Source organism: Balaenoptera musculus, chromosome 12 (genome assembly GCF_009873245.2).
Source record: "Balaenoptera musculus isolate JJ_BM4_2016_0621 chromosome 12, mBalMus1.pri.v3, whole genome shotgun sequence".
NCBI lineage: Eukaryota > Metazoa > Chordata > Mammalia > Artiodactyla > Balaenopteridae > Balaenoptera > Balaenoptera musculus.
The window spans coordinates 45,344,691-45,369,337 of record NC_045796.1 but is presented as its reverse complement, the minus strand read 5'-3'; the positions used below and the strand labels follow the sequence as shown (position 1 = coordinate 45,369,337).

Sequence of the window (24,647 nt, the reverse complement as noted above, 5' to 3'; positions counted from 1 at the left end):
GGGGTGGCTCTGTTTCACCGTGGGGATAAGGACACTGGCAGCAGAGGTTCTGGGAAGTTCTCCTTGGCATGAGCCCTCCCAGAGTCTGCCATTAACCCCACCAAAGAGCACGGGTAGGCTCCAGTGTTGGGTTGCCTCAGGCAAAACAACCAACAGGGAGGGAACCCAGCCCCACCCATCAAGAGTCAAGTGGATTAAGGTTTTACTGAGCTCTGACCGCCACAGCAACAGTCAGGTCTACCCACCACCAGAGCCTCCCATTGAGCCTCTTAGATAGCCTCAACCACCAGAGGGCAGACAGCAGAAGCAAGAAAAACTACAATCCTACAGCCTGTGGACCAAAAACCACAGTTACAGAAAGATAGAGAAGATGAAAAGGCAGAGGGCTATGTACCAGATGAAGGAACAAGAAAAAAAACCCAGAAAAACAACTAAATGAAGTGGAGATAGGCAACCTTCCAGAAAAAGAATTCAGAATAATGATAGTGAAGATGATCCAGGACCTCGGAATAAGAATGGAGGCAAAGATTGAGAAGATGCAAGAAATGATTAACAAAGACCTAGAAGAATTAAAGAACAAACAAACAGAGATGACCAATACAATAACTGAAATGAAAACTACACTAGAAGGAATCAATAGCAGAATAACTGAGGCAGAAGAACGGATAAGTGACCTGGAAGACAGAATGGTGGAATTCACTGCTGCGGAACAGACTAAAGAAAAAAGAATGAAAAGAAATGAAGACAGCCTAAGAGACCTCTGGGACAACATTAAATGCAACAACATTCGCATTATAGGGGTCCCAGAAGGAGAAGAGAGAGAGAAAGGACCAGAGAAAATATTTGAAGAGATTATAGTCGAAAACTTCCCTAACATGGGAAAGGAAATAGCCACCCAAGTCCAGGAAGCGCAGAGAGTCCCATACAGAATAAACCCAAGGAGAAACACGCCGAGACACATAGTAATCAAAGTGGCAAAAATTAAAGACAAAGAAAAATTATTGAAAGCAGCAAGGGAAAAACGACAAATAACATACAAGGGAACTCCCATAAGGTTAACAGCTGATTTCTCAGCAGAAACTCTGAAAGCCAGAAGGGAGTGGCATGATATACTTAAAGTGATGAAAGGGAAGAACCTACAACCAAGATTACTCTACCCGGCAAGGATCTCATTTAGATTTGATGGAGAAATCAAAAGCTTTACAGACAAGCAAAAGCTACGAGAATTCAGCACCACCAAACCAGCTCTACAACAAATGCTAAAGGAACTTCTCTAAGTGGGAAACACAAGAGAAGAAAAGGACCTACAAAAACAAACCCAAAACAATTAAGAAAATGGTCATAGGAACATACATATCGATAATTACCTTAAACGTGAATGGATTAAATGCCCCAACCAAAAGACACAGACTGGCTGAATGGATACAAAAACAAGACCCATATATATGCTGTCTACAAGAGACCCACTTTAGACCTAGGGACACATACAGACTGAAAGTGAGGGGATGGAAAAAGATATTCCATGCAAATGGAAATCAAAAGAAAGCTGGAGTAGCTATACTCATATCAGATAAAATAGACTTTAAAATAAAGAATGTTACAAGAGACAAGGAAGGATACTACATAATGATCCAGGGATCAATCCAAGAAGAAGATATAACAATTATAAATATATATGCACCCAACATAGGAGCACCTCAATACATAAGGCAACTGCTAACAGCTATAAAAGAGGAAATCGACAGTAACACAATAATAGTGGGGGACTTTAACACCTCACTTACACCAATGGACAGATCATCCAAAATGAAAATAAATAAGGAAACAGAAGCTTTAAATGACACAATAGACCAGATAGATTTAATTGATATATATAGGACATTCCATCCAAAAACAGCAGATTACACGTTCTTCTCAAGTGCGCACGGAACATTCTCCAGGATAGATCACATCTTGGGTCACAAATCAAGCCTCAGTAAATTTAAGAAAATTGAAATCATATCCAGCATCTTTTCTGACCACAACGCTATGAGATTAGAAATCAATTACAGGGAAAAAAATGTAAAAAAGACAAACACATGGAGGCTAAACAATACGTTACTAAATAACCAAGAGATCACTGAAGAAATCAAAGAGGAAATAAAAAAATACCTAGAGACAAATGACAATGAAAACACGACGACCCAAAACCTATGGGATGCAGCAAAAGCAGTTCTAGGAGGGAAGTTTATAGCTATACAAGCCTACCTAAAGAAACAAGAAAAATCTCAAGTAAACAATCTAACCTTACACCTAAAGAAACTAGAGAAAGAAGAACAAACAAAACCCAAAGTGAGCAGAAGGAAAGAAATCATAAAGATCAGAGCAGAAATAAATGAAATAGAAACAAAGAAAACAATAGCAAAGATCAATAAAACTAAAAGTTGGTTCTTTGAGAAGATAAACAAAATTGATAAGCCATTAGCCAGACTCATCAAGAAAAAGAGGGAGAGGACTCAAAGCAATAAAATCAGAAATGAAAAAGGAGACGTTACAACAGACACCGCAGAAATACAAAGCATCCTAAGAGACTACTACAAGCAACTTTATGCCAATAAAATGGACAACCTGGAAGAAATGGACAAATTCTTAGAAAGGTATAACCTTCCAAGACTGAACCAGGAAGAAACAGAAAATATGAACAGACCAATCACAAGTAATGAAATGGAAACTGTGATTAAAAATCTTCCAACAAACAAAAGTCCAGGACCAGATGGCTTCACAGGTGAATTCTATCAAACATTTAGAGAAGAGCTAACACCCATCCTTCTCAAACTCTTCCAAAAAATTGCAGAGGAAGGAACACTCCCAAACTCATTCTATGAGGCCACCATCACCCTGATACCAAAACCAGACAAAGACACGACAAAAAAAGAAAATTACAGACCAATATCACTGATGAATATACATGCAAAAATCCTCAACAAAATACTAGCAAACAGAATCCAACAACACATTAAAAGGATCATACACCACGATCAAGTGGGATTTATCCCAGGGATGCAAGGATTCTTCAATATACGCAAATCAATCAATGTGATACACCATATTAACAAATTGAAGAATAAAAACCATATGATCATCTCATAGATGCAGAAAAAGCTTTTGACAAAATTCAACACCCATTTCTGATAAAAACTCTCCAGAAAGTGGGCATAGAGGGAACTTTCCTCAACATAATAAAGGCCATATATGACAAACCCACAGCAAACATCATTCTCAATGGTGAAAAACTGAAAGCTTTTTCCTCTAAGATCAGGAACGAGACAAGGATGTCCACTCTCACCACTATTATTCAACATAGTTCTGGAAGTCCTAGCCACGGCAATCAGAGAAAAAGAAATAAAAGGAATACAAATTGGAAAAGAAGAAGTAAAACTGTCACTGTTTGCGGATGACATGATACTATACATAGAGAATCCTAAAACTGCCACCAGAAAACTGCTAGAGCTAATTAATGAATATGGTAAAGTTGCAGGATACAAAATTAATGCACAGAAATCTCTTGCATTCCTATACACTAATGATGAAAAATCTGAAAGAGAAATTATGGAAACACTCCCATTTACCATTGCAACAAAAAGAATAAAATACCTAGGAATAAACCTACCTAGGGAGACAAAAGACCTGTATGCAGAAAACTATAAGACACTGATGAAAGAAATTAAAGATGATACCAACAGACGGAGAGATATACCATGTTCTTGGATTGGAAGAACCAACATTGTGAAAATGAGTATACTACCCAAAGCAATCTACAGATTCAATGCAATCCCTATCAAATTACCAATGGCATTTTTTACGGAGTTAGAACAAATCATCTTAAAATTTGTATGGAGACACAAAAGACCCCGAATAGCCAAAGCAGTCTTGAGGGAAAAAAATGGAGCTGGAGGAATCAGACTCCCTTACTTCAGACTATACTACAAAGCTACAGTAATCAAGACAATATGGTACTGGCACAAAAACAGAAACATAGATCAATGGAACAAGATAGAAAGCCCAGAGATTAACCCACGCACCTATGGTCAACTAATCTATGACAAAGGAGGCAAAGATATACAATGGAGAAAAGACAGTCTCTTCAATAAGTGGTGCTGGGAAAACTGGACAGCTACATGTAAAAGAATGAAATTAGAATACTCCCTAACACCATACATAAAAATAAACTCAAAATGGATTAGAGACCTAAATATAAGACTGGACACTATAAAACTCTTAGAGGAAAACATAGGAAGAACACTCTTTGACATAAATCACAGCAAGATCTTTTTTGATCCACCTCCTAGAGTAATGGAAATAAAAACAAAAATAAACAAGTGGGACCTAATGAAACTTCAAAGCTTTTGCACAGCAAAGGAAACCATAAACAAGACGAAAAGACAACCCTCAGAATGGGAGAAAATATTTGCAAATGAATCAACGGACAAAGGATTAATCTCCAAAATATATAAACAGCTCATTCAGCTCAATATTAAAGAAACAAACACCCCAATCCAAAATGGGCAGAAGACCTAAATAGACATTTCTCCAAAGAAGACATACAGACGGCCACGAAGCACATGAAAAGATGCTCAACATCACTAATTATTAGAGAAATGCAAATCAAAACTACAATGAGGTATCACCTCACTCCTGTTAGAATGGGCATCATCAGAAAATCTACAAACAACAAATGCTGGAGAGGGTGTGGAGAAAAGGGAACCCTCTTGCACTGTTGGTGGGAATGTAAATTGATACAGCCACTATGGAGAACAATATGGAGGTTCCTTAAAAAACTAAAAATAGAATTACCATATGACCCAGCAATCCCACTACTGGGCATATACCCAGAGAAAACCGTAATTCAAAAAGACACATGCACCTGAATGTTCATTGCAGCACTATTTACAATAGCCAGGTCATGGAAGCAACCTAAATGCCCATCGACAGACGAATGGATAAAGAAGTTGTGGTACATATATACAATGGAATATTACTCAGCCATAAAAAGGAACGAAATTGAGTCATTTGTTGAGACGTGGATGGATCTAGAGACTGTCATACAGAGTGAAGTAAGTCAGAAAGAGAAAAACAAATATCGTATATTAATGCATGTATGTGGAACCTAGAAAAATGGTACAGATGAGCCAGTTTGCAGGGCAGAAGTTGAGACACAGATGTAGAGAATGGACATATGGACACCAAGGGGGGAAAACTGCGGTGGGGTGGGGATGGTGGTGTGCTGAATTGGGCGATTGGGATTGACATGTATACACTGATGTGTATAAAATTGATGCCTAATAAGAATCTGCAGTATAAAAAAACAAACAAAACAACTAATACTAAACTTTCATTGGGTTATTTGTATGGAAATATGTTAATATAAATGTTTCAGACATTACATGAAATTTCTAAAAATCTTATATTTGTATTTGTATGGAAATATGTATGGAAATATGTTAATATAAATGTTTCAGACATTACATGAAATTTCTAAAAATCTTATATGTTCTGGTATAATGTTATAAGTAATAATCCTAGTTATTACTTTAAAATGTATATCTCAGAAATAACTAATTTTCTTGTCAACTGCATTATTATGAACTTTCATCAAATCTTTAACCGTGGTCATTTTTAAGTCTTTTGTCATTTACAGACAGTTCTGGGTGTACTCTGATGATTTTGCAAATATGTTCCTATAAAAGGCTTTCATCTTCAAGAAATTCATGGAAAAGACTCTGACAAGTACAGGTTTCTGGTAACTGACTGTACTGCTGAACTGAATGAATAAGCATTTTCAGAACTCTAATGAAAAACTGATGAACTCATAAAAGTGCTAACAAAAGATCAAGATGAAAAAAAAAATTAATTACATGGGACTGAGTGAACTGATGAGGATGAGTATAATTTTTGTGACTTTCTGTCTGAATTAAAAAAAAAAAAATCCCACAAGCACTCAGAGGCAAAGAATATACAAATCAATATTCACTGCAAAGTAAAGGAGCTGTTGCAGTGGAGGATTACTGGAATGAATGTCAATATTATGACATAGTATGAGTGTGTTTCATGTTTGGTAATTGCAATCATTGTTGCTTTTGTTGTGGTCATCCATATACAATGCTTGGTGTCAGTCTATTTATCTCTTGTAAAAATAAAATACAGTGTGTGTGTGTGAAAAAAAAAAATTTTAGAACTAAAAGAACAAACAAACAAAAGAATATATATACATGTATATTGTATAACTGAATCACTTTGCTGTACACCTGAAACTAACACAACATTGTAAATCAGCTACACTTCAATTAAAGAAATAAAATTTTAAAAATCTTTAAAAAAAAATAAAATTAAATTAAATTAAAAAAAAAAAAAAGAAAAAGAATGATTTTTATGTAAGCTGAAAATGCAAAGAGAGAGGCTTTCCATTTTCTCCTGCTGGGTGAAGAGAAGAGGGAACCCCAGTTTGTTCTGAGAGCCATCTGTGACCATAGGAATGAGGAATGAGGACAATGCTGATGGCTGGAGGGAAGGTTGGGAAAGGACTTTGGATCATTGAATTGTTAATGGTATTGTGCATGGAGTCCTCTCTATCTTGTTAAATAACAAAAATTCAACTGAGTAAATTTAAAGATCAAATTGGCTTTATTCAGTGATTCGTGAATTGGGCAGCATCCCATTTAACAAACAGAAAGGAGCTTGGCCATGCTGTAGAAAAGCAAGGGTTTTTAAAAGCAGAAAGGGGGTGGGAAAAGAACGTCATTAGCAAATAATGCATTGTTTCTGACAAGGTCGCCCTCCTGCCCTCCTAAGTGGGATGGAAGGGGTCTATCATGCTGGCCAGGTAATTCCAGGTTGACTGGTTAAAGATTACATTTCTGGGAAATGCTGAAACTGCAATTAGTTTAAGTATTAAGTCTTGGTTTGCTGATATGGGGCTTAGCACAGATGACTCCATTTGGGGCTTGTTGTCTCCTTTTTAACAACTTCTGTCTTCCAGTTACAGAGTATACAGATTTACTTAGTGCTTAATCTACTTTGTGTTGAGGTTTCTGTAACCGCTTAGAAATGCTCTTCTTCCCCTTTAAAGAAAGATGAAGAAGATACTCAAAATATTCTCAATATACTCAAAATTTTCTTATGAATTTTTTCATTCATATTGCTTTACATTAGAAGATCTTTGAATATATATTTGATTTTGAAACCCCCTTTGAGAGCTCTCCCTAATCATCTAATGAGGCACAGAACTTGATACACCCATTGCTTAAGAAGAAATAACATTCTTACAAAGGTTAATGAAAACTTAAGATGAGTAAAAACCCTCTTGTCTTATCAGACAAAAAATACAGTTTCATAACCAACGTTATGAAACCTTATTATTCCTTATTCCTACTCTCTAGATCTGAAACAGAGTTTGGCCTGTTTTGTAGCCTATATACCAAAGGTACATTTTTTAAATTATTCAGAAATCCCAGGCCTTAGCAATCCTACTGCTCTCCTCTCATTTTCCTAAACTATTTTGATACTTATTTCTCAGATCTGGCAGGCTATTAGATGTTTCTTGCATATTTCCAAGATAATAACTCATCAGCTTTGCAAGCTGATTCTTAGCATTAAGGGATTAAAACTAATGTAGATGAATCTCAGATGACACATACCGAGGTAGAGAAAAATTCCATCATTTCCTTCTACAAAATGAGACAGATTTTAATTCTATTTCTCAACAGCTGCTTCATTTTTTTATGCATAGGAAAAAAATATGTGCAATTACTCCAAGTACAATCAAGTCATTTAACATGTCTTTGCGATCATTGTAGTTCCAGGATATTTTAAAAGAGAAAAAAAAGTCTCAAAGCACAGGTCCTGCTGTGCAGCAAAGCAATCAAATTCCTTCATAATAACAGCCTGATGGGATTCAGCAATCCGAGGAATAATGAATAACCACCTTAATCAGTAAACAGGAAAATGCTACAACAGTCACTGAGTAAAAATTCGCTATCATCTGTTGATCCTCTTGAACAGCATTTCAAACAATAAATAGAAATGTGTCTCTTTTAAGAAGAAAAATAACTTTGTGTAGTGCATTTGATTTTGCCAGGCAGTGGGGAGATGATATTTCATCTTAGACTGTCCTGCAGTATTGCCCAGTTGATAAAATGCGCATATAATCTTTTTGTATTATATGGCCAAATTTACCTTATCACTTGAATACGTCAAGATAAATTTATTTTTACAGTTGGTTAATATGATTGTATTTCTGAACTGATTATTGAACTCTATTGCTACTTCATTATTTGATGTTCTTCAGTGTTCATCATGCGAAGTTATTTGTATCTGAATGTGAAGACCCTGTTTCAAAATAATCTTCAAATTTCCAATGCAGTGTCTCAAATGTTGGCCGGTCCTTAGGCTCTGCATTCCAGCACTCCAACATGATGTTGTAGAATTGCAATGGACAGTTAGATGGTTGAGGGAGTCTATAGTTTTGACCCAACATCTGGATTACCTGAGCACCTGTCATACCTAAAAAATATAAAATGGAACCAACAAAAAACAAGTTGGAAATCAGAGTCTTAAATTCATAGATACTGACACTCTAGAGGACAAAGCAAATTGACTTCCCCAGAGAAACTATGAAGCCTACCTTCCCAGGCTGCAGAGACTAAACTAAATCCTGCAGCAAGTAATGTCTATAAGACTGCAGTTCAAGAGCAAAGGAGAAGGAGGCAATAAACCACCTCATTAATGCAAATCATCATCATCAAATTTTATCTGTTATGCTCCCACAGGCACATGGTGTGGTCAGCCTCATAACTCTGCCCTCTAAGTCTGGGCAAAGCAGTTAAAGTCACACCTAAGTAAGTGACCTGCAGCAGAAAGGCCCACTTCAGAATTAATTACTCACCACTATAAGGCATTTTGCCATAAGTAATGATTTCATGAAGAAGGATTCCAAATGACCACACATCAGACTTAATGCTGAATTTATTAGTACGAATGGCTTCAGGCGCAGTCCACTTCACCGGCAGCTTTATTTCGTGTTTAGATTCATAGATGTCTTCATTATCTACCTGTTAATGCATTAAGGAATCAAGCTAAGTTAAAGTGGGGTTTTTTTTGGTCACCCTCATTCATCTGTAACTTGCTTTGCATTAAAATTTAGAGGGACAAGATTCAAAATGAGTTTAGTCCAGGGCTTCCCTGGTGGCGCAGTGGTTGAGAGTCTGCCTGCCAATGCAGGGGACACGGGTTCGAGCCCTGGTCTGGGAAGATCCCACATGCCGCAGAGCAGCTAAGCCCGTGAGCCACAACTACGGAGCCTGCGCGTCTGGAGCCTGTGCTCCGTAACAAGAGAGGCCGCGATAGTGAGAGGCCCGCACACCGCGATGAAGAGTGGCCCCCGCTCGCCGCAACTAGAGAAAGCCCTCGCACAGAAACGAAGACCCAACACAGCCAATAAATAAATAAATAAATAAATAAATAAAATAATTTAAAAAAAAAATGAGTTTAGTTCAAATGATAATTACAGTAGCAAATTCCAAATCTGACACACAAGACTGAATAATCTGCGGGAATTCATTAATGAAATATTACTTGAGAGCCTACTATGTGCTAAAAGTAGCACTGCAAGGAGCACTGTAATACATACGGGAAATTCATCTGTGATGACACTGGCTTTACACCTGGTCTTTAGCAAATATAGAAAGTGAAAGCAAAGCCTGTTTTCTGATTTACTGCTGGTATTGAAGAGCCACTGACATTGATAATTACCATGTAACCATTTTCTAATACTGAAAAGTAGGATCCAAATGATTTAAATTAATATGTCAACTCACTGGGGATCTAATTAATTTACAAAGAGAAAAGATGATAAATTCATAAAGATCAAAAGAGAATCATTTACTTGTGTTTCATGCCCCACACTCATATTTTTACGATACAATGTAGAAATAAAAAATTAAATTCAGATAAAAACACCTAACATTATATCTCTCTATTAGTGTCTTTGGCCTAATGTCATAAAATGGGAGCGGGGGGTGGCAGGATTTAAAAGGCAATGTTTGCTGAAGAATTTTGGCAGCATGCCTGGCAGCATGCATATTAGTCTGGCATAAAGTGAGCAACAATGGGTAGGGTAACTCTGTACAAAGTGTGCTGCCTTTTTTAAGGGAAACAGAGGCAGACAAACAGAGGCTACTGGTACTGAAAAACTGATCATTTATTCAACTGCAAACTTAATTACATACTTTCCCATCTGGTTGATCATCGTTTTTTCTGTTTCTTTCTCTTTGGTGAAGAAATAGACAATAAGAAGTAAGTTTGTCTGTAGAGCCCTGGGATCCTGAAATGGTCTATGGACCAATAGAACTTGGAGAAATATGTCGAAAAAAAAACAGTAAATCTATTAGTATACTGGTCTAGCCTTTTGACCCATTACTAACTAATTAAAACAAAGCCAATCTACCTTAATAAACTCTTGCAAGTCAAAATCTGCCACTTTGTAGATACTATGTTCACCAACAAGGACATTTCTGGCAGCCAGATCTCTATGGATGTAGTTCTGGGACTCCAGATAGGCCATTCCAGAAGCAACCTGGGCTGCCATGTCTACCTGTTGCGTCAGATGGATTTTTTGATCCAGCTCATCTAGGTAAAAGAGAAATAAGAGATTCACTTTGGAGACATTTTGAACTATTGAAGCAAATTCTAAGAATTTTGATGAATGAGCTATCAGTGGGATTAAGTGCCATAGCACTGAGAGAAATAAATATAACAAGTACAAACCGTTCCATTTCCTGTGAAGGGTTAATGAGGCAACAATTTTCAGAGCTCAAACACATTTCAAAGCTGAGGCCCTCCCTTCCCTAAATGAGCATTATTGGGAGAAAGGAGCAACAGTACCACATGATCCAAACACAGCTATAAATATCTGAAAGAGTCCAGGTATTGCCATTTTATACCACACGTCACTGACTCATCTCTTCATGGAAATTGTTACTTGGTTGCCTCTGGATTCTTTGAAACATTTCATAGTTGTTTTAGTCTTTAAACCTAAAAATAATACCAATTGCATGGCTGAACCAATGAAAAGTTCTCATTCTTCCATCATATGTTCTTAAAACTAGCCTCACAAGATAATGAAGGTTCTATATATGCAGTTATAAACTGTGTATATTACATTTGTACTCCATTAAGCTTGATGCATGCATATTAAATTTTCCTTTCTTAGCCTGTTATTCTTAGAATAGGTTGCTCATCTCTCTATGAAGAGAGATATGAAGGTATAGGCATGATATACCTTTCGTAGACATAGTTTCTCCTCCTGCTGATTCTATAACTAAGTATAGGAAATTTATGTAGTAGAGTCAGTTTTGATCATTACTAGAGCGATTAGTGTTATTTGTGGTGACTTTGTGAAATGGGGTCAGCCATCCCTGGATAAGTGTTTAGCTGCCATAATGTTAGTAGATGTCTTCAAATTCTGGAGAACTGAAGAGGTCTCATATAATCCAAATTATCATTATCCCTATCTGAATAAGCCAAATATTACCAAAAATGCATTGAATTTATGGTCAAGAGTCCCAGATGCAATTCCTGACTTGAGCAACTACAGTACAGGAGTGAGGAAGATTGGTTTGAAGCTAGAGTGCCAGAATTTGAATCAGGGCTCTGCCTTATGTTTCTTCCTGACTTTGGGCAAGCTGCTTAACACTCCTGTGTCTTAGTTTCTCCATATATACAACAATAATCATCATAACCTTGTGGTTTTATTTGTTAAAATGAGAATTAAAATGACTTAGTACATGTAAAGCACTTAAAACAGTACCTGGCACCTAGGAAGAACTTAAGTAAAGCCTACCTGTTCTTATTATCTATCATTGCCTTCTGCCTGATCAGAATTAAACAGTTTAAGATTTGTTAAGCTAGAGATGCATAAGGATTACCCAAGAGGGAAATGTCTAAAAGAAGACAAGCATATGGGTTCTGAAGCTCAGAGGAAAGCATGCAGCTAGAAATATGGATTTAACAGTCATTGTTTAGGAGCAAGAGTTAAACATTAAAAGTGGGTAAGATTGCTAGAAAGGTGATAGAATCATGAGAATGCCAAACATTTACAGTGGGCATATAAAAATAACCTGCAGGGGGCTTCCCTGGTGGCGCAGTGGTTGAGAATCTGCCTGCCAATGCAGGGACACGGGTTTGAGCCCTGGTCTGGGAAGATCCCACATGCCGCAGAGCGACTAGGTCCGTGAGCCACAATTGCTGAGCCTGCGCGTCTAGAGCCTGTGCTCCATAACAAGAGAGGCCGCGATAGTGAGAGGCCTGCGCACTGCGATGAAGAGTGGGCCCCCACTTGCCACAGCTAGAGGAAGCCCTCACACAGAAACGAAGACCCAACACAGCCATAAATAAATAAATAAATAAATAAAATTAAAAACCACTCTTTAAAAAAATAAATAAATAAATAAAATAAACCTGCAAGAAAACTGAGAGGAATCAGCCTAAAGAATGAGAGAAGAACCAGAAGAGAACATCATAACAGTCAAAGGTTTGAGAAGAGAAAATCACCACCATTGTCAAATAAGTCCAGCAAGATAAGAACTAAAAAGCATTTCTAAAATATAATAATTAAGAAGTCACTGGAAACATTGGTTGCAGGAAGAGAGTCTTGCTGGAGATGGAGTATAAAGGGTTAAGGGCTGAAGGGGAGCTGAGGACGTGGAGATAGCAAGAGGAGATGTCAATTTCCAAAAACCTAGTCAAGAAGGGAAGACAAGAAGAAGCTAGCAGAGAAAAATGTAAGTCAAGGAAGGGAAAGCAATTATCATGAAGTTCCTGATAGTGAGGGATTGTCATTGATAAGGTAGTAGAGGAGTTTCTGGGCTGCTGGTTATGTAGTCATTCTTGATTTGCATAGCGGCTACACAGTTGTTTACTTGCTCACTTTATAATTACATGATAAATATATATGTAGAAAGGACGTAAATCATGCATGTGTCCTTTCTACATGTATGTCATCTTTACAATTAAAAAAATAAAATAAATGGAAGTCAAGGGAAGTTTTCAACTGGGAAAGACCCCTAACGACAGTTTGTGTGTGAGTGTGTGTGTTTTTTTAATGCAAGCAGCATATTTAAATAGGCTCTGAGTAATAAGGCCATTTATGACAACTTGCAGGGTAACATCATACTCAATAGTGAAAAGCTGAAAGCTTTTCCTCTAAGATTCCAGAATAAGGCAAGGATTGCCCACTCTCACCACTTTATTTAACGTAGTATTGGAAGTCCTAGCCAGAGCAATCAACAAGAGAAAGAAATAAAAGGCATTCAGATTGGAAGAGAAGAAGTCAAACTTTTACTGTTGGCAGATGACATGATACCATATACAGAAAATCCCAATAATAAGTAAGATTCATTTATTATTAGAACTAATAAATGAATTCAGTAAAATTTTAGGATACAAAATTAATATACAGAAATCTGTTGTATTTCTATACACTAATAATGAACTATCAGAAAGACAAAACAATAAAACAATCCCATATACAAGCAAATAAAAAGAATAAAATACCTAGAAATAAATTTAACCGAGGAGGTAAAGGACCTGTACTCTGAAAATTGTAAGACATTGATGAAAAAAATTGAAGATGATACAAATGAATACAAATGAATGGAAAGATGTTATGTGTTCATGGACTGGAAGAACTAATATTGTTAAAATGTCCATTTTAACTACCCAAAGCAATCTACACATTCAATGCAATCCCTATCAAAATACTCACAAAATACTGACAGAGCTAGAACAAATAATCCTAAAATTTGTATGGAACCACAATGGACCCTGAATAGCCAAAGCAATCTTGAGAAAGAAAAATAAAACTGGAGGTATCACACTCCCTGACTTCAGACAAAGCTATAGTGATCAAAGCAGTATGGTACTGGCACAAAACAGACACCATAGCTCAATGGAACAGAATAAAGAGTCCATAAATAAACTCATGCTCACCTGGTCAATTATCTACAACAAAGGAGGCAAGAATATATAATGGGGAAAAGAAAGTCTCTTCAATAAGTTAGCATTGGAAAACTGGACAACTACATGTAAAAGAAATGAAACTAGGACCATTTTCTCATATACAAAAATAAATTCAAAATGGGTTAGAGACTTAAATGTAAGACCTGAAACCACAAAACTCCTAGAAGAAAACATAGGCAGTAATCTCTCTGACACTGGTCTTAGCAATATTTTGTGGATCTGTCTCCTCAGGAAAGGGCAACAAAAGCAAAAATAAACAAATGGGATGAAATCAAACTAAAAGGCTTTTGCACAATGAAGGAAACCATCAATAAAATGGAAAGACCGTCTACTGAATGGGAGAAGATATTTGCAAATGATATATCCAATAGGGGGTTAATATCCAAAATACATAAAGAACTCATACAACTCAACATCAAAAACAGATAAACAATCTGATCAAAAATTGGGCAGAGGACGTGAATAGGCATTTTTCCAAAGAGGACATACAGATGGCCAACAGGCACATGAAAAGATGCTCAAATCACTAATCATCAGAGAAATGCAAATCAAAACCATGAGATATTACCTCACACCTGTAAGAATGGCTATCATCAAAAAGACAAGAAATGGGGCTTCCCTGGTGGCGCAGTGGTTGGGAATCCGCCTGCCAATGCAGGGGACACGGGTTCGAGCCCTTGTCTGGGAAGATCCCACAGGCCGCATTGCAACTAAGCCCGTGCGCCACAACTACTGAGCCTGCGCTCCAGAGCCCGCAAGCCACAACCACTGAGACCGCGAGCCATAACTCCTGAAGCCTGGCACCTGGAGCCCGTGCTCCTCAACAAGAGAAGCCACTGCAATGAGAAGCCCGCTCATCACAACAAAGAATAGCCCCCACTCGCCGCAACTAGAGAAAGCCCGCGCACAGCAACAAAGACCCAACACAGCCAAAAACAAATTTAAAAAAAAAAAAAAAGACAAGAAATAACCAGTGTTGGTGAGGATGTGGAGAAAAGGGAACCCTAGTGCTTTGTTGGTGGGAATTTAAATTAGTGCAGCCACTATGGAAAACAGTATAAAGATTCCTCAAAATATTAAAAATAAAACTGCCACATGATCCACCAGTTCTACTCCTGAGTATTTACCTGAAGAAAATAAAAACACTAATTCGAAAGATATATGCACCTCAAAGTTCATAGCAGCATTATTTACAATAACCATGATATGGAAGCAACCTAAACGTCCATCAACAAATGAATGGATAAAGATGATTGGAACCCCGGCTGATACCGTGACTGCAGCCTTGTGAGAAACCCTGACCCAGAAGACCCGGCTCAGCTGCACCTGGATTCCTGACCACAGAAACTGTGAGATAATAAATGTTTGCTGCTTTAAGCCACTAAGTTTTGGGGTAATTTGTCGTGCAGCAATAAATAATAGGTGGATATTAGGAGAATAATATCAGTGCTACGTATATGGTTAAAAGCATGGACTATGGAGCCAGATTTCCTGGGTTTGAATTCTCATTCAACCACTTTGAATAAGTTACTTAATCTCTCCATACCTCAGCTTCTTCAACTGCAAAATGGGGATGATAATAATAATACTTAGTTCATGAGGTTGTTAGAAGAATGAACTAAATTAATACTTGTATAGGACTTAGAAAAATTCCTGACACACAGTAAGTGCTATATAGTGTTTTTTAGAGGAAAAAAAAATTAAAATATATATGCTCCTCTCCTACCACTATCCCATATGGTTGATTTTCCAGTAAATCACCTCATTTAATACTCAGAACAACTATAGGAAGTATTTTACCCTGTTTGATAGGGGTTCCTACCACTCAGAGGAACAGGTAATAATTTATAGAGTAGAGATTCAAATCCAGGATATGTTGGAGGCTGAAATGTCATGCGTCATAAATTTATTCTCTACTGCCTCCCTAAAATCCACCTTACACTCCTGAGCACCCAAAGTCAGGGGCTATGAAGAGACTTCCATTCATGCAGACAGCAAATAGTTATGGAGTTGTGTTCAGTTAAAGGGTATCTCAGTGAAAACATTCCTGTCTGCTTCAATCCACTTAACTGAACTGTCTGTGAGAGTGATGAACAACATGCTAGGACTTGATTTGTAAAACAAAGAAAATATACTGACATATATTAGATGCTCTATAAGTATTTATTGGAAAGAAAACAAGCCCAGCTAAACTAAAAAATGCAGATATTTATCCTCTTTAAACTTCAGTAAGAAATACCAGGCATCAATTACCCTTAGTGCTAAAGTTTTTTGACAAGCCTTTTCCATTTTGGAGAAATTTATTACAAAAAGAGATTCAGCCAAGCTTAGGGACTACAAAGATGGTTCTATAGAAAAATGTGTGTTATTTCAGCTATCAAATACAACATCTAATCTTATTACAGTGGATATAAAAATGTTTTCACTGACAGGCACAATAGTGAAGGAAACTGAGTAGTAACATATTTCCTGCCCTGAAAAGTACAGTGGCCTAGGAACTGCATACAACCTCAGAGCACACTTCTAATACAGCAGCCAGATGTCAAAACTGATATAAACGTTCATAGACCTGTGACAATTTACATCTGCAGCAAGGAAATATTTTCAATTATGTTCCATTACTCAAGAGCATTTCAGCTTAATAATATTTATCATTATGGGATGTTTAAGAGCGGCAGATACATTTTAAGATCACTTTGCTGAAATCAAATCCTCTTGATTGGGAAGGGATTGTCTGTAATGAGCATGCCTTCATTACTCCCCCTGGCTGCTAAGTATCCGGGCAAAGGAAGGCCTTTGTAAACTTGACCCTGATAGTTCAACCCAGAAGATGACAGAGTTCGTGCTCAACCCTGAGTAAAACACATCAACAAGCCACAGAAATCCTCAATGTCAAAGGAGTTTGCAATATACTAAGCGTATCTTTGCAAGCTGATACCAAGCACAACAAAACAAGTCCCAACTGTATTAGGTTCAGGGTAGCCCTGACTTAATCTATCCATTAATTTATTCATTCACTTAGCCAACACACAATTAGTGCACACCTTCTGTGTGCCTGACACCGTTCTAGCACTAAAACAAAGAAAAATCTCTGTCATCTCCAAGTTGTATTTTAGAAGACACTAAAAATAAGCTACATAAATATGTCATGCATTAATATGACGACTAACAGCTAGGAAGAGAAAACAAAAAGCAGGAAAGAGGAATACAGTGAGTCAGCAAAGGGAGATTAAATTTTAGAATTTAGAGGGTGACCCAGGAAGGACTCGCTGTAATGGGAATACCTAAGTAAAGACTTTAGGAAGTGAGAAAATGAGCTGTGCAGATAAGTAACGGGAAAATTTTTCAGGTAGAGGAAACGGCAAGTGCGCAGGGCCTGAAGCAGAGCACATCTGGAAGATACAAAGAGCAGCAAAGAAGGGCAGTGTAGTTGACAGAGTGAACCAGGGCAAAGCTGTGGGAGATGGGGTCGGAGAGGTAATGGAGAGCCAGGTCAGGCAGGACTTTATGGGTTACACAGAGAGAACCAAGGAGTCACTGAAGGTTTGGGGCTGAGGAGGGACGTGACCTGATTTACATTTTAACAGGATCTCTCCAGCTACTGTGTTGAGAAGAGACTGAAGGGGTCAAGAACCAAAAGAGGGAGACAAATTGGAAGGCTACTGCAGAATCCAGGAGAGAGTTGATGATGACTCGGACTGGAGTAGGAGAAGTGGTAAAATCCTGGATATATTTGGAAAGCAAGCCAGTGGGATTTGCTGGTTGGTCAGATATAGGATGTGAGAAGTAGAGGTGATTCCAAGATGTTAGGCCTGTGTGTTGACATTGTCAGAGAAGGAAAGACCACAAGAGGTGCAGATTACTGAGGATAATATCAGAGATCGGTTTTTGGACAAATTATTTTGAGACGTCTAATAGACATATGTAGTAGAAATGAGGGCTGTTTGCAAACTTCTGTTTTTTCCTGCTTTTAAGCACTTTAGAGGGCTATACTCCTCCACTCCCTTTGAGTTGATTTAACCAAATGAAAAGGGCACAGAAATTACCTCTATCACTCCTGGTCAGAAGCTTTAAGAGCCAGAATGAGATTAGTCATATCCCCTGCTGCTGCCAAGGTGATCAAAAGACCTGAGTCACCAGCCAATCTATATCTCACATGTTGCATGAGCAAGAATAAACACCTGTGTTAAGACTCTGAGATTTGGAGGGGTTTGTTACTGCATCATACCCATATTATCCAGACTGATACAGTGTTCACGTGGAGAAGTTAAGAAGGCAGTTGGATATATGATTCTGAAGTAATGGAGGGATATAATTTAGGCAATTGGTAATACATAAATGTTATTAAACAATAAGACTGGTTGAGATTAGCAAGGAATCTGGTGATGTTGCAAAAGAGTCTTGGAAAACTCCAAGATATTGAGAGGTGTGGGAGATGAGAGAAATCACATAGATTGAGAAGAACTGGCAAGAAAGGAAGAGAAAAGGACATTGGATGAAGTGTCCCAGAAGCCAAATGAAGGTAGTGCTTCCAGAAGGTAGTGTTACCAGAAGGAGACAGTGTCCATTGAATTGAATACTGCTGATAGATCTGAGGATTGAGAATTGACTGTGAGATTTAACAGCGCGAATGTTTATAATTTGACAAAGCATTTTCGTTAGAGATGACCTGAAATGGTTCCTGTGCTTTTGTCCCTGGGAATAAGGCAAAAGGAGTCAATGGCTGAGGTTAGTCTCTCTATGGTGGGTAACACAATCTAATACTGTTAAATTTGATATCTTTATGCAAGGGAGCTAGGTATATTTTTGTTTTTAACAGCACTTAGCAAGTCTTATGTCCTTTGTTCCTATCTAGTCTTGCAATTTAATATCACCAGCTTCACAGGTCACTCTGAAATGAGAGAATACCCCTATCTTTCCGATATCTTTGTTCCATTATTCTCACCTCCCTTTACCTCTATACATTCTATCAGTCCTACTCTGACATTCCAAGAAAGTATAGAAAACGCCTCTTTTTAAAGCATGGATTATTCTCTCAGTACTTGATCTCCACTTCTTTGAACATCTCATTTTAATGCTTATAATATTGTTGCTTATTAAATTATTCATTTGTAATAAACGTCAAAATTCTACAGTGCTCTTAAGTCTTCTCAGACTTTAGGAAGCAGATGTAAAAATAAAGTAATAGTATATTTCTGCTTCTTAGTCTGAATATTCTAATGTTACCTAGCGGTTGGAAGTATTTTAAATTCCAACAAGCACAATGTTGTCCAAAACTGGCAAAGAGAAAAATGAGGGTACCTGTCCCTCCCTTCCCCCGAAAGCATTCCATGTCCCCTAATTCTGGGCCATAGAAAATACTGGTCCATGACTGATAATGTTCAATTAGTTATTGTAGGAAACAAAGCATCACGAAAAACATCTATTCTTCAATTTTCCACATGACATTTAAGTACTCTGATATGTCTATGGTGAACAATTTGTTCTTCCACTACATAAATATTTTTCCTCCCTTTGAGTACACAGTATATATCCTATTAAAGAGTAGTTGAGCAATTCAATGGTAAGACATTCATTGTCACAGATATACCATAGTAGATATCCTTTGGGTTATAGAAGCCTTGCTAAATTGACATTTATAGGACTAGCTAAACTAAATTCCTCTTTTTTCCTTTTATTAAGTATTTAGCTTACTTTGGAGATATTCTTGCAGACTTCCATGTCTCATCAACTCTGTAATAATATAAATAGGATCTTCTAAAGTGCAAACAGCATAAAGCTGGATAAGCTTTGGATGTCTTAGGTTCTTCATTATCTGTGCCTCCCTCAGGAAGTCATTTGGATCCATTGAACCTGAAACAAGAAGAGGGGAAATCACTTTATGTTACTGAGGCATTCCTATCCTCACAGCAGCCTGGTGGGAATCACCAAGATTGCTTCCTGCCTCTCAGTAAAGTAAGAGCATCAGTGTCACAAATCTTCAGATTTATCAAGGAAGAGAATCAGTTCAACCAGGGCAACCTAATAACTGATGTGTTGGTGCATCAGGGCTGTGCAGCTTATGTATTATGACCTGTAGGTGAAGAGAGGTTGATTCAGGTCCATGTGAAAAATGAAGGAAAAAGGAAACACTGACAGTCTAATTGATAAAACAAGGCAGGCATCTTAGGAACACAAAGAGAAGACATTCTATTAATATGAACACTGGAAGACACTGAATGTTTAATTACTGCAGCGAGTTTTTCTGTCCAGGATGCAGAGAAGACTAATAGTTGCCCTGTCCTTGGTACCCACTGTGGGAAGAGCTGGATAACTTTCCTAAAAAGCAATGACATTCTGCCATATTTATGTCTTTAATTCTGCAAGGACATATATCCATAGTGTAGGCCAAGTAGAAAACATTCAAGGCCCACTCCCAAAACTTAGTGATTTTTTCCTCCTATTGAAGCTGATATTCAACATTTTCTCCTGTATTGATATCTCCACAGTTGGTTTTAATAGCTTGACCAAATGATAAGGGAGATACTGGAGCCTATTTTGAAGACTCATCTACAATTAAATTGCACTTAAATGGCTCAACTCTGACTCACCATGCAAAGTGCCAAGTATCAACAGTTAACATCAAATAAAACCTAAGAGAAAGAATACCTGGAGTTACCTTTCTTTAGTCATTTAAAAATCTTTTATTTCTTTTAGGATATGATGTTTCAGAGCCATTGTTGTAACTGAAGGAATACTGTCGCTTCACATCTCAGTATTCACTATGGATAGTGCAAATATCATTTTCACTGATGCTTAAAGAGTCTGTTTCGTTCCTCATTCTCTCATACAGAAGACTTCACAGCTAATATTTGAACCCCAGGCATGGATAAGCTTTGACATTCCAAGCTAACACTCTGTTTATTAATATGCAGTTAGAAAGAGTTACATGTGACCTGCAGATCATTTCACATAAAGCATTTAGGCAATCTATCCTTTGGTATGCCTTTTGAGAGTCTAGAAGTTCACTACCCAGGCTCGATCAAATCCTAGCTCACTGTGTGATCCTGAACAAGTTACCAAACGTCTCTGAACTTTAGTTTCTTCATCTGTAAAACATGGCTAATAATCCTACTGACATAAAATCATTGTCAGGATAATAGCATTGTCTGGTACATATGTGTTCAATGAGTGTTGACTATATTTGTATTATTATTAATAATATGCATATTCTTAGGAAAACCAGACAGATCAACTGTAAGCATTTCTTCACAGGCTGAGGGGAAGAGGCAAGGACTTACAGAGGGAGAATAGGGGGAAATGGCCTATTCTGTTCTCCATCAATTTTTGCTGAGCTCCCTCACTTCCATCTCTACCACTATTCTGCTCCACATAATCAAATAGGATTGAAGTCTTGAATCATCGTGGCAAAATGGAGCTAAGAATAAAAGAGGCATCCAAACCATAATAAAGGACCGTTTTTGGTTATTATAATTAGTTTGGCCTATGGTTAGTTACGGATATAGTAGGATCATTCCCCCACCCCCAAATAATCTGATTGATGAAGTTTCCGGTGATAGCAGCAATTATGATCTCCATTCAGACGATTTATCTACAATATGTTTCTATGTTGACGCTTTGGGTGGCCGTCAGATTCATGGAATGCAGGACACTTAAATCACTGCCAAATCACACCATCCGCTAGAGCTGAAACCATGGTACGTCAGGAGCCTCTGCAGGGGAAGCCTGCTCAGAGCTCTCCTTGGCTACGCTGGTTACAGCTGACCAGCTGCACAGCAAAAGAGACCCAATCTCAACTCAGCTAGTAATGCAACATTAAATATTAATTTTTGCCTGTCAAAGCTACTGTGGGAGTTGATTTCAGGCTCGTCTTTATTGCGTGGTAGTCTGCTAAGCAATAAATAGCTGAGAAGATTGATTAATGGCCCCAGTGAAGTGAAGACATTTAAGCAATCACCAAAGCTGTTTGCTGCTATTGCACTGTAAATCAATATTAATTATTCCTCTTGGAGAGAAAACTATCATGGCGCTATTTTTTAATACAAGAAATCTGATTTTTTTGTTCTCTTTTGACCTCCAAAGGGCCTTCCTTAGAGAGCAGTGTTAGGATGGATAGCTAGCTGCTTCTTTTTTGGAAAAAAATGATCAGATTGGACAATAAAGTTTAGTCTCAGTTGTTAATAAGATTAGGATTCAAAATCATAATCATATCTGCAGTAATTCTGAAAATCTCAGGTGCTGGGATAGATCATTGTGGTCACTACAGAAAGTGATTATAACACTTGCTTGGTGCCCACACTGGCTGTCCCATGACCTCTTGGACATTTACACTGGCAAGTTGAGCTTATAAGTATCAACATATGCCATTTAACCTTTGCCATTCTCGTTCTCGTACCTGGTTTTTAATGTCTTTATGCTACCGGAGTGGTATTGTTCCATAGGCCCTCCCACACTTCGCCGAACTGACCAGATCCTAATCTCTTCAGAAGTTGTATGGAGCTGCGGTCGATCTCCCACTGGTCCACAGTTTATATGACAAATCAAAGGGAGCTGGGACTTGTATCTGCCTTCACAGAGATAATTAGAATACTGTAAGAAAAAGTTACATTCAAAACTTTTTTGGTGTGAAAATAACAGTCTAGGTACTTTTGAAAGAGACATCATTTTTTAAAACAAAATATTGTAAATTTTATTCGAATTACTTTTAAATGGAAGCAACTGTGGTAGGAATCTGTATCTTTGCCTCTTCCAGCTGATTCCCCAACTCCTGCTAAGTCGGGCACCTTGCTGTCCATCCTGTCCCACATGACGCCCACAAATACCTCCCTCCCACCCTATGTGGTGGGAGTTCCCTTTGCCCTCCTTGCCTACATAAATCAAGTTTTCCAGGCTAAACTGAAGTTCCATCTCATCCACAATTATCTCCCCAACTCTTTGGCCTATAGCAATTTACCATCTGTATCACAAAATTTCTCATAATTAATTTCCATCTTTTTTCAAATTCATTTACTTATTTGTTCAATCATTTACTCATTTATTTAATAAATAATTTTTTTCAAGCCACCAACTAGGTTCCATTCTGTAAATAAAATAGGTAAGGTCTCTGCTCTCCTAGAGTGCATAGTCTAGTTTGTCATTTGCCTTTAGAAATTTATCTTATCTCCTCACTAAGTCATCAGCATCTTGAGTGCACAGAAGATCACCTACGCTTTGTAAACCCTCTTTCCCTACCAGAATTCAACAATATTGGTTAACTAAGAATTTTTAAGTCATATTCTTGTATCAGGCGACCTATTTCTCTAGCATAAGCTCAGATACTCTTGTGAGGTCATTCCTGTACCATCTGAGATGTACATACTTATACACAAAATTGCCTATTCACGTCTCAGGATTTAACTCATAAATTCCCTGCATATGGGACAGGAATTCTTCAGCTTCTAATTGTCTGTAGAGTCTAATCAAGGCATCACAAGGAGGCTTTCACCGGTCATCCAGGTATAAACCACAGGGTTGGTTATACCACTGACAGTACCTGAGACCTGAACTCTGATGCGAAATGAGGGCTTGCCCCCACTGAGGTGCTATGACCACTACTTAACTTTAAACAACTTTAGGTAAAATATGCAACACAACAGAATTTAATGAGCAGATGTAGATAAATATTCTATAAAATGTTACCTCCTCCCACTAAACAGCCAGGCCAAACAATCAAAGTGTTTAGAACAGTTAAATGATATCTATATGCAGACAACCAGATAATGAACCTGGTCATTTCATGTTAATAATCTTGAATACAGATCATCTAAGTAAGAATTGTATTCCAGAACTTCTTTCCCCCTCCAGCCATATCATTAAATGCTGCAATAACAAAGATACCAGATTAGTTTCTTAGTGCAAAGAATGAATATTTTCTGTGTTCAGTGGTTGCTTGAGGTTGGGACTTGGCAAACTTCTGAAAAGAATGAGACGGTGAATATGTTAGGCTTTGTGAGCCATATAGTCTCTGTTTCAGCTATTAAACTCTGCTATTATAGCAAAAAAGCAACGACAATCTGTAAATGAATGAGCATGTATGTTCCAATAAAGCTTATTTGTAAAAATAAGTGTGGGGCCGTATTGGCTCAGGGGCCACAGATTGCTTATCTGTGCCTTGGGTATTCAAGGACCTTTTTTTCTGAGCTGACATATCACATGACAAATAACTCCAACACCTGAAGGAAAAAAATTAACTTCAAAAATAAAGGAACACAGCTTGAAAGCATTTCACCTTTAAGCATGGTTTTCCCAGCTTGACACACAGGCCATCGCTTGTCTTGGTGTAGTGACTCACGAATTCATTCAGTGTTGAAAAGGTTCTTCTCCGGGTGAGGAAAAAGTCCCCTGCATCCAGTCTTCTGATTCTGTAGTGTTTCACAACCCCTTCGTCTAAAACTGGAACCCAAAATAAGTCCTTTTAATAAACTTCTTGCCAAAGCAAAGGAGATTTGCTTATTTTTTTTTTTTTAGATTTGCTTATTTTGTGGTGATAGTTTCAATGCATGGAATAAAATTTTAACAAATTCTATTTATTTCTCAACTTTGTTTCAGAAAAGACT

General features: G+C 37.6%; 1 protein-coding gene across 1 annotated transcript in view; it reads right to left on the bottom strand.

Moving 5' to 3' along the window:
• Positions 1 to 6,689: 6,689 nt before the first annotated feature.
• FRK (fyn related Src family tyrosine kinase) overlaps positions 6,690 to 24,647 on the bottom strand; it is a 96,663-nt gene continuing 78,705 nt past the window's right edge. Inside the window, 7 exon segments of the mRNA XM_036871676.1 lie at positions 6,690 to 8,538; positions 8,921 to 9,086; positions 10,481 to 10,662; positions 19,747 to 19,905; positions 22,448 to 22,582; positions 22,585 to 22,615; positions 24,320 to 24,483. Of these exon segments, the coding sequence (XP_036727571.1) occupies positions 8,330 to 8,538; positions 8,921 to 9,086; positions 10,481 to 10,662; positions 19,747 to 19,905; positions 22,448 to 22,582; positions 22,585 to 22,615; positions 24,320 to 24,483 (1,046 nt within the window). The 3' untranslated portion in view covers positions 6,690 to 8,329.